Source organism: Aspergillus luchuensis, chromosome 3 (genome assembly GCF_016861625.1).
Source record: "Aspergillus luchuensis IFO 4308 DNA, chromosome 3, nearly complete sequence".
Lineage (NCBI taxonomy): Eukaryota > Fungi > Ascomycota > Eurotiomycetes > Eurotiales > Aspergillaceae > Aspergillus > Aspergillus luchuensis.
Window position 1 is genome coordinate 3,884,564 of NC_054851.1, and position 13,490 is coordinate 3,898,053.

Sequence of the window (13,490 nt, forward strand, 5' to 3'; positions counted from 1 at the left end):
TGGCTCAAGAGCCAAGCATGAAACTGCGAAGCGCCAGCTGATACTATTGCCTACAGTAGCACCCTGTGAGCTATACAACGAAATTGTTGGTGGTGTTGTATTTCCATTTTGGGGCAACTGGAACAGATTCAGCCTTGCGTGCTTTCTGCCGGTGGGGTATTGGATGACAGTGTCTCGAGGGACTCCAAAAAATACTCTCAGAAGCTGAGAGCCTATCGATATGAGCGACTAGCAGATAACCAAGCGCTTAGGTGGAGTACAGGAAGCATAGCATCTAGGTGTTACCATGATAGCTGTTGGATGGCTCAGCACTAACCAGCAACCCAGATCATGTTGCCCGATATCTGTTGGATCTGCTAAGGACGCAAGCTCACCCCAAATATTGCTGGCTGTGGTAGCCAACGTACTGATGCCGTTATGAGACTTTGCCCGGGAAGCTTGCCCGAGGCTGTACACATACCCCGCCGGACACCCCTGCTAGGCGCCTGCGCCAACTTGCATCTGCCTGCTGCGGCGGCAAAGGAATAATATCTTGACGTCCAATCAATTTAACGATTGTGACCAGCGATGTCTAGAATACCGCTAACGCCTTTTCGTATGGTAGACAGCCTTGTTAGGGTTCCCTTTGGGCTCGTCCGGCACAGCCACTTCCCCAGCCACACATAGGCGCTGGAGAGAAGCAATGACGAGACTTTGCAGATGGGTGTCCAATATATAGTGAAGCAACAAGCCTGGTTAATTATCGTACCAGTGACCGGCCTGAAAAGCCTCTTCTCTGCAGTCTACGGATTCTTTCAGCTCTAGGTATTCTATTCTTCGGTTCTATTCTTCGGTAGAATCGTTACAACATACTTCTTTCCTCCCATTACTGCCCGCCCTATCATATCACATCAGCCCCTATTACATCAGCCCAGTCATGCCAGCAGCTTCAACATATGAGCAACGGCAGATCTTTCTTGCCTGCAGGGCCATCTTCAGCGGTGCGAATGCAAGCATACGAAAAACGAAGACTATCCGCACACGCTTGGAAATGCATGAGAGCTCCTTGAGAAGGCTGATTCCAGGTTACCATCTCACTAGGGTAGTGTCGATTGCCAAGCTTCTTCTAGAGAAAGGCCTTTTCGGTTCGAAGGCCAAGGCTGAAGCATATTTTCCTGGTCTCTTTGACCCGTGTCCCGTACGGCAGACGATGAATGCAGTGCTTGAACAGGAAGCGTCTCGCTCAAATGAAGAAGTGCTCGAGGTGGTTTCACAATCGTACGAAGAACACGGGAGCGAAGGGGAAGACGAGCGAGTGGACGCCGTTCCAGTTCCAGCCCCTGGACCAGCAGATGTTGATTTCACCCGAGAGGTGAAGGTTGAGCAGGACAATGATTCAGGTATGAAACGTGTAGATGGTGAGATGTCCTTTTCGGTTCATTAATAACGTGGAATTCGCAGATGAAACATTGATCCCAGAGAGACCTACAGCCTCACTTTTCCCATTGTACCTGCCCTATCATGCCCAACATCGGATCTTGACCAATGTGCAGCAAGTCCTAGAGGAGTGCATATTCGACTTTATGAAGAAGTGGCTCCCTAATTATCTTGAAAGGAACGGATGGGACTGTGCTGCAGCTGTTGAACTGACCAAGTGGACGAGACCTCCTTTCCGATGGACGACCGAGATCCCAGAAGATGCTCTTCGTCCAACAGACCTTAAAATTGAGTCGATCCTGTCGAAAGTAGTGAAAGTGCGTCATACTGCTGTACATCGACTTCCGACGACTGCACGCGGGGTTTGCGATCTTGTTGGGATCGCTAAGCAGTTGACTGAAACTCTTGGAGATACCCCACGCACTTCACAGCTTGAGAATCTCCATCATGATCTGCAGGATAAGATCCAAATCCTCGAGTTCAACAAGAATGTTCTGGAAGAAAATCTAGCTTGTCAGCTCAGAAACATTGAGGCAGAGCGCGAACTGTTGAGTCGTCGGGAGGAGAGGCTGAGAGCCAAGACAGTCGAGGATGATAGGGAAAATAAGCTTATGATGGGCCATCTGTTAGAAGAGTCAATGGAACAGATATTCAGAGCTGAAGAGGTCCAGTCGGAGACTGAACGAGGCTGGTTGCGTCTGGGTAACAAATGGACATCCTTTAGTGGAGCCGTTTCCGGCTGGGCTCGAGACAAACTGGCTAAAGACGCTTTAGCCCTTCGTCTCGGGATTATTACCATCGCTTGTTTTATTTTGGTCTTTGTGTGGGTGCTGCTGCAGCGCTTCATACATATGACTGGGTTGTTGTAAGACAGGATGAGCGTTGAATGGGTTCGGCATTAAAGAACGCTGTCGTATTCATTGACCTAAATAGATAGTCAGTTAGATCTTTTTGGTAATATTTTAGCCGACGTAACTCCTTAAAATAGCACAGTCCTGTTTTGTTCTACCCTAATCGTCACAGATACTACACAGGAGCAATGGGGGTTACCCAGAACATGTCATTAGATCAACTGTTATGAGGTATTCGAAGTATTATAGATAAAGCGAGGGTGTCGGTGAAGAAGCCTACAAGAAAACAATAACAACAACAAGACAAAAAAAAAAAAAAAAAAAAAAAAAAAAAAACAAAAAACAAAGAGAGAGTGAGAGAGGCATTTTGGGACAAGATCAATGACTCGGTTCAAGGAGCGTAGGAATTCTACTCCGTGCGATGATCATAGTAGTGATCGCTTTCCCACCACGGTTGAGTACTAACTTCTCGGAGGTGTGGCTAAGACGCAGGCAGTATATGGCTCGAAGAACCGCCGCACGACACCAAGCTGAAATGGCGTGAGCCTGTAAAGGAGTCGATTCCATTTTGTGGAACCAAAAAAGAGGGATGGGTATAAAACCCACTGGCATTCACTCACGATTCCTATTGGATAATGCTATAATTTCAGCATGCATATAGCCTCATCGAGTGATGTTGGATTGTTCGTCCTTATGCCAATAGAGTCGGATCAGTGTGTGCCCAGTCAGCCACTGCTGGGAGAGTGTGACCTGTTGTCAGTAGTGCAAGCCTTGATTTACCAACCGAGAGTTGTGGTGTACCATCATCGACAACCCGCTCGACACCTCGCGTGTGGTTCAAGAGGAAGCGTTCGCCCCTATCCTCCCCGTTATGAAGTGGTCTGATGAGGAGGACGTGGTCAAAAAGGCTAATGCACTGGAAAGAGGCTTGGGTGCCTCCGTTTGGAGCAAGGACTTTGAGCGCGCTACCCGTATTGCAGACCAATAGGAGTCTGATGTGGTCTGGGTGAACTCACATTTTGATGCTTCGCCGACGGCGCCGTTTGGTGGGTACAGACAGAGTGGTATCGGTGTTGAATGGGGTCTAACTGGACTATTGGGATACTGTAACTCGCAGACGCAGTGGTTGAAGAAGTGCTTCTAGTGGGTTTATGCGGGGGTCAGCTTTAGACATAGTATGGAGGATGCACATATCTGGATACGCGTGGTCAGGGTTAAGCGCACTTCTACCTGAACTTCCTAAGTATTTTCAGCTATTGTGTTAGTTGTTGGAGCTTTCACGTACTGGGGAAGGTGCTCGGGATATTCTCCACCTTCTCCTTCAGTCTGCAGACCCAGCGCCTCTCCACATGCCTCCTAGGGTACTCTCTGAGTAAAGCAATATACGTTTGATGATTGTAATATTTTTGAGAGTAGTTGGAAACCGGTCTATAGAAGATGGCAGGAATATGTCAGATACCGCTATAGTTGTGGTGAGATCTGCAACCCCTCAATACTCGTCTTTGGCTTCCATGTATTGTTGCCATTTCTGGACGTCCGGCTAGGCATTGGTAACCTCAGCTAAGGGGCGTCCGACTCACTAATCATCGGCGATGGGATCGAGCTATTCTGTGTAGCGGCTGGAAAGCCGGATGGACCAGATGTGCCTCGATCTTTCGCCACTGGTGGCCCATGTATCGTCACTGCTGGCATCTGACATGCGTTACGGAAGTTCCGGGCGGTCTAGTCTGAATTAATTCCTCTAGTCAAGAAGTTCGGCGTCATTCAGACTGCGGACTTCGGGCCGGAGGGGTTCTAAGAGGCATGAGAGGCGGCTGGGAAGCTGAGCGGTTTGGGGTGGGCATGTTGTGGTGAAGCTTTAGCATAAACAAGCAAATTTGTCGTCCATCATTGGGTTTAGGTCTCGTTGAAGGTTGGGATACTCAGGACGAGGCCTATATACCTATATACCTTCTCAACCCAGAAGACGCCCGTAGAGATTAGAATTGAGACCGCCGCGGCATGTGGCCTGTACCAGCTATGTAACAATAATCATTTATTGCCCAATCTGAGCCGTGGAATCAAGAAGGGCCAGATAGGAAGGGATGAGAAGAGTTTCGATTCTGCAGCACTACATTGCTAAACCTCCGGGAAGTTGAAACAAATGCCACTAATAGTATATTTGGTCAGAACTAAGTAGACCAAAACGATATACCGTTGGCTACAAAGCAGCAGGGACGACTTGATGTCTCAACATATTTCATCAAGACCACATCAGGCTCGCCTTAAACATGGACAGGACCAAACCATAACGTTACACCGAGCAACCTATCAAGGCGATTGTATCCATACCCTCCGTTCCCGGTATGGGGTAACCGTGAGTAAAATCCTCCAGCGCACAGATAATCGACCCACACCCGCATGTGACATGCGGCCGCACCCGCACCCGCACCTCGTCATTTGCCTCCGTTGCCCTCGAAGACTGGCACATCTATACCAGTATTCGAGACAAGCATCTGCAGCTGCCTGGTCGAAGTATTATTGTAAGATAAAAGGGCAGAACAACCCGCAGCGTGAGCGAGACACAACGCAGCACTGTCCTTCCCCGGGTTCAAGCAATGAGTAATACTTCGCATGATTTCATCCCCGATCTCACTGGGAAAGTCGCCATCGTAACGGGTGGACACACAGGACTGTATGCCACTTCCCCTAACTCGATTAATTTCTTTCTCGTCCAGCTCTCATTTCTTCAATCTCTGACAGCGGCTTCGGCACCAGCATCGAACTTGCGAAACATGGCGCCCGGGTGTATATTGCCAGTCGGTCAGGCACGAAGTTCAAGGCTGCAGAGCGGGATATCCTTTCTGAGTGCCCAGATGCAGATTTGCGGTTTCTGATGTTGGAATTAGCCGATTTGAATAATGTGCGGGAGGCAGCAAAGATGTTTGCTCAGTGAGTTGTATTAGCGACTTTTGACATGTGTGAATCCTGTTTCTGATAATAGATGGTGTAGGCAGGAGTCATGTCTTCATTTACTTGTGAATAATGCTGGCGTGTGTAAGGTTCTTCTCCTCCTCAGGCATGGCTTACTCGTTCCAGGTTATGTGCGTTCCATACGAGGAGACAACGGAGGGGTTTGAGATGCAGATAGGGGTAGGTACAGCCTTATATACCAGCTTCGTTGGACCTATAGCTAAGCGCAGTTAGGTGAACTATATCGGCCATTTCCTGTTCACAAAATTGCTGATCCCGATACTCCAGAAGACAGCAGAAATGACCGAAAAGGGAAGCGTGCGTATTGTGAATGTATCTAGCGACGGGCACGCCAAACTCGCACCTAAGGAGGGCATAATATTATCAGACATGAACATGAAGGATAATTTCTCTGTCTGGGCCCGATATGGCCACTCGAAGCTTGCCAACGTTCTGCATTCGAAAGCATTGGCGAAGAGGTATCCAAACATTCTTACATTGTCCTTGCATCCGGGAACGGTAAAGACGTACGTTGCTTTTCCCTGTCCAACCATTCGAAGCACGGATGTGACAATTATTAGGAACCTATCCGCAGGGCCGATCTCGTCAACTCCGCTCTATCGGCTGATAAAGCCTCTTGTTGAGCTGGGTGCGCCTGGTCCACGGAAGGGGGCAGCGAATATTCTTTTCGCCGCCGTGTCGCCGAAGCTACGGCTAGAGTGCGACAATGGAGCATATCTGCTGCCAATTGGAAAGGTGTCTGCGCCTAGTAAAGTGGGATCAGACCCGAAGATGGCGGAGGATCTCTGGGAGTGGACGATGAAGGCCCTTAGAAGTCGAGGGTATGAATAGGCGAATTCATACACCATTTCGTTCACCAGTCGATCCGTAGCAACCGTCTCCCAAAACAGCAAGCTAGTTATCATCTCCAGCAAGACCTTTTAGCAGGCGGAAATACCTCCACCCTTGCCGTATAAGAGTCAGTTCTCCGTCGTCGATGGCTGTCAATATGGTTCCCGCTTTGCTGATGAAAGCAACGCACGTATCTTGGTGCTCCGACGCAGCCGCGCCGGTAAAGGCAGCCCATGTGAACACTTCCGGAGCGTTGCGGATCCAGTATAACGGCTCTATTTGCGACAGGTATTTTAGAAGCTGCCGGACTGCATGGTCTCCAGCCATGTCTGGTGCTCGTTGAGAGTGCGATGATCGTAGAAGCACTTTCCAGAACAATTCGCAGCAGATTTGGCAGCATACATTAAGCGTCTCTGGCGGAGTAAGGGGGAGGCTAGATTCGGGCCTACCAGTCCAAGACTTCGTGGTTGCGGAAGAGAGCGCACGCTCAACTTCAGCAGAAATACTACCGCGTTCGCCGTGGACTATATAATCAAGCCGTGATATGGCTTCGTACACGTCCAATATTGCATCTGCAGTCTCTTTCTCGAAAGACGACTCATCGTTGCCCAAGGTGGCCCTCGACACGACATTCCGAAGGATGGTGTTCGGGCGAACTGATTCAGAGGATAAGCAGTCCCAGACAGGGAGCACGTCATATATGCAGGCGAACGAGAGCATGGCACTAGAAGGATGAGCAACAAATTAATCAGCTCAGGAAGGAATAATGGCCACGTACATCTTGACAATGGCAATCAGGGGTCCTATGTCGGCTCGAAAGGATTGGGGCGTCGCAAGAAGCATCTTCACCAGGCCTTTCTGGTGCGCAACCGCGGAATCTCGGTCAAGTGCAAGCATCTTTGAGTCGTTAGTACTATCTATCTGCATACTGTATCCTATAGGACGTGTACCCACGTTGTAATATAGCAAGGGTACTACCGCTCCCAGAGTTCCATAGTCTAGGACTGGCTCTGTTTGTGCTAACCGTTCGTTGATCAAGCGGATAGCCCAGGTGTGGTGGTACAGCGTTCGTGCGCTATGCTGCTGGTCTTGCAGCATGTCAATCGATGCGGATGCACTGAACAGTGTGGCATGGAATAGACAGGGATCGGACATAGCGTGTTGCATCCATTGAGAACGGAGATGATGTGCCAGACTGTAAGCCACCACTGTATCCGAGGGTAAAGCTATAGAGGTGAGAACTTTCGGGTGGTGAGTAGTTAGTGTATTTAAATGGGGCTCTGCAACATGACCCACAGAATTGTATTAAGTGCAACATATAGGAGCGACACCTCACAGGAGGTTCGAACGCCACTCCTAGTTCTGTCTGTGCCAATGGAGCGGAATCCATCCTTAGTTGGGCTCTATAGGTGCCTGCTTCAGTATCACCAGGGACAACGACCGTGGGCCGCGGGTTCGTCGCTCGGTATGTACAGCTGGATCCTATTCTAAAGATATTCCTCGTCAATACAATTTGGCGGTCCAATTATGCCCCCCTTGCCCCCGCCCCCCCCCGGGGCGGCCCGGTAATTCCCAGCAGTCTATACGTACCTCAGACAGCGGGAGCACTTTGGAATGATGCGGTCACATCCACGTTTATGCACCCTACACCGGAAACATGCATCAGGCCAGAGCCTCTCCATGAATGACCCTGATTGGATCGGCTGAGCAACAGGTCCCGGTTGCGAGGCCGTTGGGTATTCGCATGGCTTGTCTAGTCTACAGGATAGGTCAAAGTTAAGTATTCAGTACTAAGGTGTCAATCGGACGTCAAACGTACTTTCCGCATCGAGAACAGATTGGAAGTCGCTTATCGCACTGTCGCTTGCCTGACTTGCAGGTCAGACAGACCAGCGCAGCTCTGCCCTGTTCTTGTTCGGCTCCATTTTCTCGGTGGGACGACGACATGTTAGCGACTGTGATTTCGGGGACGCTGCTTAGATAAAGTAGTGGAAGTGCCAATTCCGGGCCGGGGGCGGGGGGGGGTCGGGGGGCCACAACTCAAAACGTGACCCAGGGTAAAATACGCTTTGGACTAACGCCAAGGCTGTCAGTCACATGATTATGCTCGTGGCTTACTATATTCTCCCTTACCGTCCTTATCCCAATAATTATTTAGGTGCCGTTACAACTGCAGGACTGCGGGTATGTGTAGATTTTATGTCATTCCACCGGCCGTACCGGGAGTGGGTTCGTCTCACCCGCTGATTACCACCTGGCTCCCACCTGAGCCGGTTTTAAGCAGTTCGAGTTTTTAATTCCGACGCACATCACTGTCCCTTACAGATATCGCAAATCTGGCCAACTTAGTATCTCTGCGCAGCTTAATCAGATATTGTCCGGGTGTACTAGGCGTACAGGAGTCAAACTACACCGGAACAGCCATCCCGTCAGCCCCAGCTTCAAGGGCCTTTCGGAACCTCCGCGGTGAAACTCCCGTTTAATCTGCCGTCTCCCACAAAACTCTCTATCCCGCCTCGACCGTACATAAAGGCACATAATGACGGGACACAACCCGCTGAGCCGGGCCAACGGTGCTCGCAGATTATTTTTGAGGCTTGGCTTAAGGGGATTATTTCTACCCGAGCGAATGTGACCTCTAAAGTTGGATGGACATACACGAACCATGTTGAAACACACGATGGAGCCACAGCTACGTTCATTGATGGCACTGCCGCAACGCGTACAGACCGAACTCGCTATCTCGTGGGCTGTGATGGTGGCAGCAGCAGAGTCAGGAAATTTGCCGGAATTATAATGCCTGGAGGTCAGATGTATGGACATTCTCGCCCTGGACCTCTTTCGCTTTACTAATTACTAATGATCTTGCTGCTGCTGAGAAGTCCCGTACGCTTCTACCTGGTTCACTTCCGATCCACAGAGCTAGCTCAGAAACTGCATTTCGGACATTTCTAGCACGCGTTTCCAGTCGCCACCGGGTTTCTCATTGACCAGGACGAGAAGGATACCTTTACAGCACACTATCCCCTCCCTGCTGGTATCACCGAGCCTATGGACCCACGTGAAATCGTCTATAAGATGCTGGGTGGGTGTCTTGGTAAGTGGCAATTCAAGATCGACGAAGTCCTCATGTATAATTTTATATTGATTTAATATTTTTATATTCGCTAGCATATCAGGAAAATAATATTCTATTAAAAAAAAAAAAGGGTAGATACGCAATAAAATTATATTTTAGATAGAATATTCAATATTAGCAAGACCTCGATATAAGCAATTCGGTGGTGTGTCTCATATAATTGCTTATAACCATGTTTTACTGTATTTCCCCCTCCGCTCCTTAACTCCGGTACTCCGTTGCCATGTGGGCCTTGCAGCCGTCGTTGTGGGCCTTGGCTGGTCCTTGCCGGGGAGGACAGCACCAATTCCGGTGACGTTTACTTCAACCTCCTGTAGCGCTACTACAACATATATGTCGAGTCCACGAGAAACCTGTTAAGTCCTACGATGGCACGACTCTCCAGAACACTCATAGAGACCTACTCACTGACAAATCTGCTATCCTTTCTTGTTCCGATCTCATTGAGTATGGCTTTTCCCTTCCAGAAAACCCTTTTAGCCCCTTCCTTGGTCGGAGGAGCGCTGTCTACAGTGTGGCTGGCATGATAGCATGCTCGCAGCCGCTGGCAGCGAGTGCAGGACAGGCCATTCTGGCGAAGGGCGGGAATGCAGCGGTTAGTCCTCCATAATCCCAGGGCGAGCACAACGGCGAATGACAGTCGACCAGGATGCAGCTATAGCAGTAGGTTCGTGTAAGCTACAACCGCTTATCCATTTATGCTCATTGACATTTCCACCGTAAGCGGCTGCTTTAAATGTTACCGAGCCAGGGTCAACCGGTATTGGCGGCGACATGTTCTGTCTCTTCTACGAAAGCAAGACCGGTAAAGTACGCGGACTGAACGGGTCTGGCCGTAGTCCCATGAATCTCACGCTTGATATTGCGCGGAGAAATCTGGAGATTTCACCTGGCCAAAGTGGTAATATTCCGCTTAACAGCGTATTGGCTGTCACGACACCGGGGGCAGCGGCTGGATGGGTAGACACTTTGGGATGGTTTGGTAGCGGGAAGCTTTCACTGGCGGAGGTGTTAGAGCCTGCCGTCTCTCTTGCCGAGGACGGATTTCCAGTTTCTGAGATCTCTGCGAGATTGGTAAGGTGGTTCCTTCCCAGGATTAATACTGCTCTGGTGAAGCTGACGGTTTACAGTGGCAGGAGAACGAGCAGTCACTGCGAGAGGCGTCATCCAATTTCCGCGAACTTCTCAAACCCGACACCAGAGCGAAGGACGGAGTTCGCGCCCCCTTGGCCGGAGAAATTATGACAAACCCAAGCCTTGCACGGACATTCCGTACACTTGCTACGCAGGGAAAGGATGGCTTCTACCGAGGCGCAGTCGCGGATGCTATTGTCAAGGCAGTGGAAGATCGTGGTGGGCTCCTCTCCCACGCAGACTTGGTCTATCATGTCCATATGGGTACCGCAGAGACCGACCCGGTTCGCGTTCAGTTTAATGGAAATGTCGATGTCTGGGAGCACCCACCGAACGGCCAAGGTCTCGTTGCTCTCATGGCCCTGAAATTGTTGGAGGAGTTAGAACGCACCGAGCAATTAGCTTCCTTCGCGAGCCTCCGCCACAACTCCGCAGACTACATCCATGCACTTATAGAAATCTTCCGCATCGCCTTTGCCGATGGGACGTGGTGGATAGGGGATCCGACCTTCTCTAAAACACCTGAACTCTTGTCCGAAGCCTATATAGCGGAACGAGCCCGGCATTTCAGTCCGACCCAGGCTTCAGATACCATGACGCACGGCAGTCCCGCCTTCAACTCGTGCGATACAGTGTACTTCGCCGTCGTAGACAAAGATGGCAACGCCGCATCCGTGGTAAACAGCAACTATCACGGTTTTGGAACCGGCATTATCCCGCGTGGTTGCGGGTTCACGCTTCAGAGCCGTGGCGCCAATTTTACCTTAGTGCCGGGACACCCTAACGTACTTGCTCCTGGCAAGAGGCCGTATCACACGATTATACCGGCCATAGCTACGAACCCAGACGATGGATCGTTACATACGGTGTTCGGGATTATGGGTGGATTCATGCAACCCCAGGGACATGTGCAATTATTGATCAATATGCTCGTTTTCGGGATGGATGCCCAGAAGGCACTCGATGCCCCAAGGGTCTGTATTGGGCCTATGGGCCATTTTGGGTCGGCGAGCGTGTATGACAGAACGGTTTACATAGAAGAGGGGGTAGATATGTTGGTTGTGGAAGAGCTTAGAAGGCGAGGCCATGTTGTTCGCATGATGCACGGGTGGGATAGAGAGGTTTTTGGTCGAGGACAGGTCATACGGGCTGTTCATGGTGAGGGTGGGCAGACGGTTCTTGAAGGTGGAAGTGACTTCAGGGCTGATGGCATGGCCCTGCCGGCGTAGACCTTTCTGTCAGAGCCTAGTACAACACATTGTTGTATGATAGGTGCTCGCTTGTAGTCTCAGATGACGCTATGCATAGAACCCGTGTTCGTTGGGAGTAAACATCCTGCCCAACCGCTTTGGAGATATATAGTTGCATCCTCTTCTATCCTCCTCAATTGCTTCGATGCTCTTTGGGAAAGCATGTTTAGAGATTGGGTTCTATGGAATGAATGAGAACCTTTGGAAGTCGGATCGGTAACCGCCGTCTGTGGTCCCAGCTGGAGGCTGCGCTGTCTGGTCTCTATATGGTGTAGGGAGTACGGAACATTTCAACCAACATTTTAGCGGATGAAATCCAGCCGGCATATATGGAATGGGAATTGATTTCAAAGTGTCGTCCACATGAGACTACCCATGCAACTACCCAGCTGCCTTGCGAGCTGAGCCCGGGATTCTGCCCATCCACTCCACGGAGATAGCACATAGAGTCTCCGGCTGGTGTGAGGCTTTGCATACTCTACGGCTTGAGCACCACATGCTCACCCCAACCGCTCAGCTTAGCAGCGGACTCCAACGCCTGTTGGATCTCTTCAAGCCCAAACACCTTCGTCTGAGAGACACCAGACTTGCTGCCAAGAGGAAGCAATCCCGACTCGACCATCTGGATCATCTGCTGCACATGCTGGCGATCGTACATAAACCGCCCCTGGATTCGAATACTCTTGAACATGATCTCGAGGTAAGGGAAGTCGAGATTTCCCGAATTGCCTCCCATAACAACGCATCGACCGAAGGCACGCAATGATCGAATGCCAGATGCTAGGAGCGATGACCCCTGAACTGCTGGTGGCGAAAGATCCAGATACACGTCTGCTCCATCCGGCTTCCCAGTTGCTGTACGGAACAATTCTGTATCAGCGGCGGTATCCCCGGTGATCCGGACCGTTCTTAGTCGATTTGTAACATGAATGCTCTTAAGCTTCTCTAACATGGTCTGGTTCCGCCCACCAGCGATCACCGTCGCGCCCATTGCCAGGGCAATGTTCACAGCGGCGCCGCCGTACCGCCCTGTTGCGGGAGCCACGATCACTACCTCGCCAGGCTTCAAGCCGACCTCCGAAAGACCGCCAAACGGAACAAGGCACACTGGCAAGAGACAGAGATCATTAATGCTGTATCCTAGTGGCCCAAGAAGAAGCGCTTCATCCAGGCGGTACAGATTCTCTAACGGGAATCGCGCGTACTCAGCGTACGTCGCGTTACGCCAGACGCCGTCCATGAGTTTCTGTGCTGCGGGATATCCGCCGCCATGGACACCATAGAGGATAGAGACGGCCGGGTTATCTCGGGCGCGAATGGTGATGTCGCAGAAGACGAGCTGGCCAGGTGTTAGGTCCACGGCATCCGGTCCAACTTCGTGTATTCGGCCAATGGCGGTGTTCCCCGGTGTCATGGGCACGGAGAGCGGGTAAGGACGCTTGTTGCTAATCACGTCTCCCATGTAGGGTACGATATCGGCAGCGAGGATGCGAACAATCGCGTCACCGGTTGATGAGATGGGCTGGGGGACAGTTTCAAGGATGAGTGGCTGGTCCCGGGCGTGGAGCACCAGGGCTTTGTGAGTCGACATTCTGACCGGAAGTGTTGGCATTCGTTCTATGATTTCTTACTGTCGTCCGGTCCAATTCACTGAATGAACTAGACTGACCTGCGTCACCAACACTTTATAACACGCGAGGATGTTTAAACCGCGGATCAAGTTCCCAACTAGGTCCATGTCTAACTCCGGGAAAAGGTTATCTCCGTACAACGGGGCCATTATCCTTCTAGTGGCGGTGATAACGGTTGCGTGCGGCCGCAGGTTGACCGGTAATAAAGAAAATGGGAGATGCACGGGACAGTAACCAAGGAGAGGTGGGGAAGGGGACGGGGACA

At 50.7% G+C, this 13,490-nt stretch overlaps 5 protein-coding genes across 5 annotated transcripts; 3 read left to right on the forward strand and 2 right to left on the reverse strand.

Moving 5' to 3' along the window:
- Window positions 1–916: 916 nt before the first annotated feature.
- Window positions 917–2,285, forward strand: AKAW2_31301S (uncharacterized protein; the record flags this gene model as incomplete). Its single annotated transcript, XM_041687911.1, has 2 exons — window positions 917–1,379; window positions 1,441–2,285. The coding sequence occupies 2 exons, from the start codon at window positions 917–919 to the stop codon at window positions 2,283–2,285; spliced, it is 1,308 nt and encodes a 435-aa protein (XP_041541748.1).
- A 2,579-nt stretch (window positions 2,286–4,864) lies between these two features.
- Window positions 4,865–6,071, forward strand: AKAW2_31303S (uncharacterized protein; the record flags this gene model as incomplete). Its single annotated transcript, XM_041687912.1, has 5 exons — window positions 4,865–4,941; window positions 5,025–5,198; window positions 5,260–5,299; window positions 5,346–5,399; window positions 5,508–6,071. 5 exons carry the CDS (start codon window positions 4,865–4,867, stop codon window positions 6,069–6,071), a joined length of 909 nt encoding a protein of 302 aa, XP_041541749.1.
- Window positions 6,072–6,134: 63 nt separating this feature from the next.
- Window positions 6,135–8,018, reverse strand: AKAW2_31302A (Zn(II)2Cys6 transcription factor domain-containing protein; the record flags this gene model as incomplete). The annotated part of the gene is made up of 6 exons (XM_041687914.1): window positions 6,135–6,795; window positions 6,850–6,968; window positions 7,026–7,312; window positions 7,368–7,558; window positions 7,662–7,829; window positions 7,891–8,018. 6 exons carry the CDS (start codon window positions 8,016–8,018, stop codon window positions 6,135–6,137), a joined length of 1,554 nt encoding a protein of 517 aa, XP_041541750.1.
- Window positions 8,019–9,733: 1,715 nt separating this feature from the next.
- AKAW2_31304S (gamma-glutamyltransferase family protein) lies at window positions 9,734–11,573 on the forward strand (the record flags this gene model as incomplete). Its single annotated transcript, XM_041687915.1, has 4 exons — window positions 9,734–9,805; window positions 9,859–9,877; window positions 9,935–10,284; window positions 10,341–11,573. The coding sequence occupies 4 exons, from the start codon at window positions 9,734–9,736 to the stop codon at window positions 11,571–11,573; spliced, it is 1,674 nt and encodes a 557-aa protein (XP_041541751.1).
- Window positions 11,574–12,072: 499 nt separating this feature from the next.
- On the reverse strand, window positions 12,073–13,206 carry AKAW2_31305A (uncharacterized protein; the record flags this gene model as incomplete). The annotated part of the gene is made up of 1 exon (XM_041687916.1): window positions 12,073–13,206. One exon carries the CDS (start codon window positions 13,204–13,206, stop codon window positions 12,073–12,075), a length of 1,134 nt encoding a protein of 377 aa, XP_041541752.1.
- Window positions 13,207–13,490: the final 284 nt, after the last annotated feature.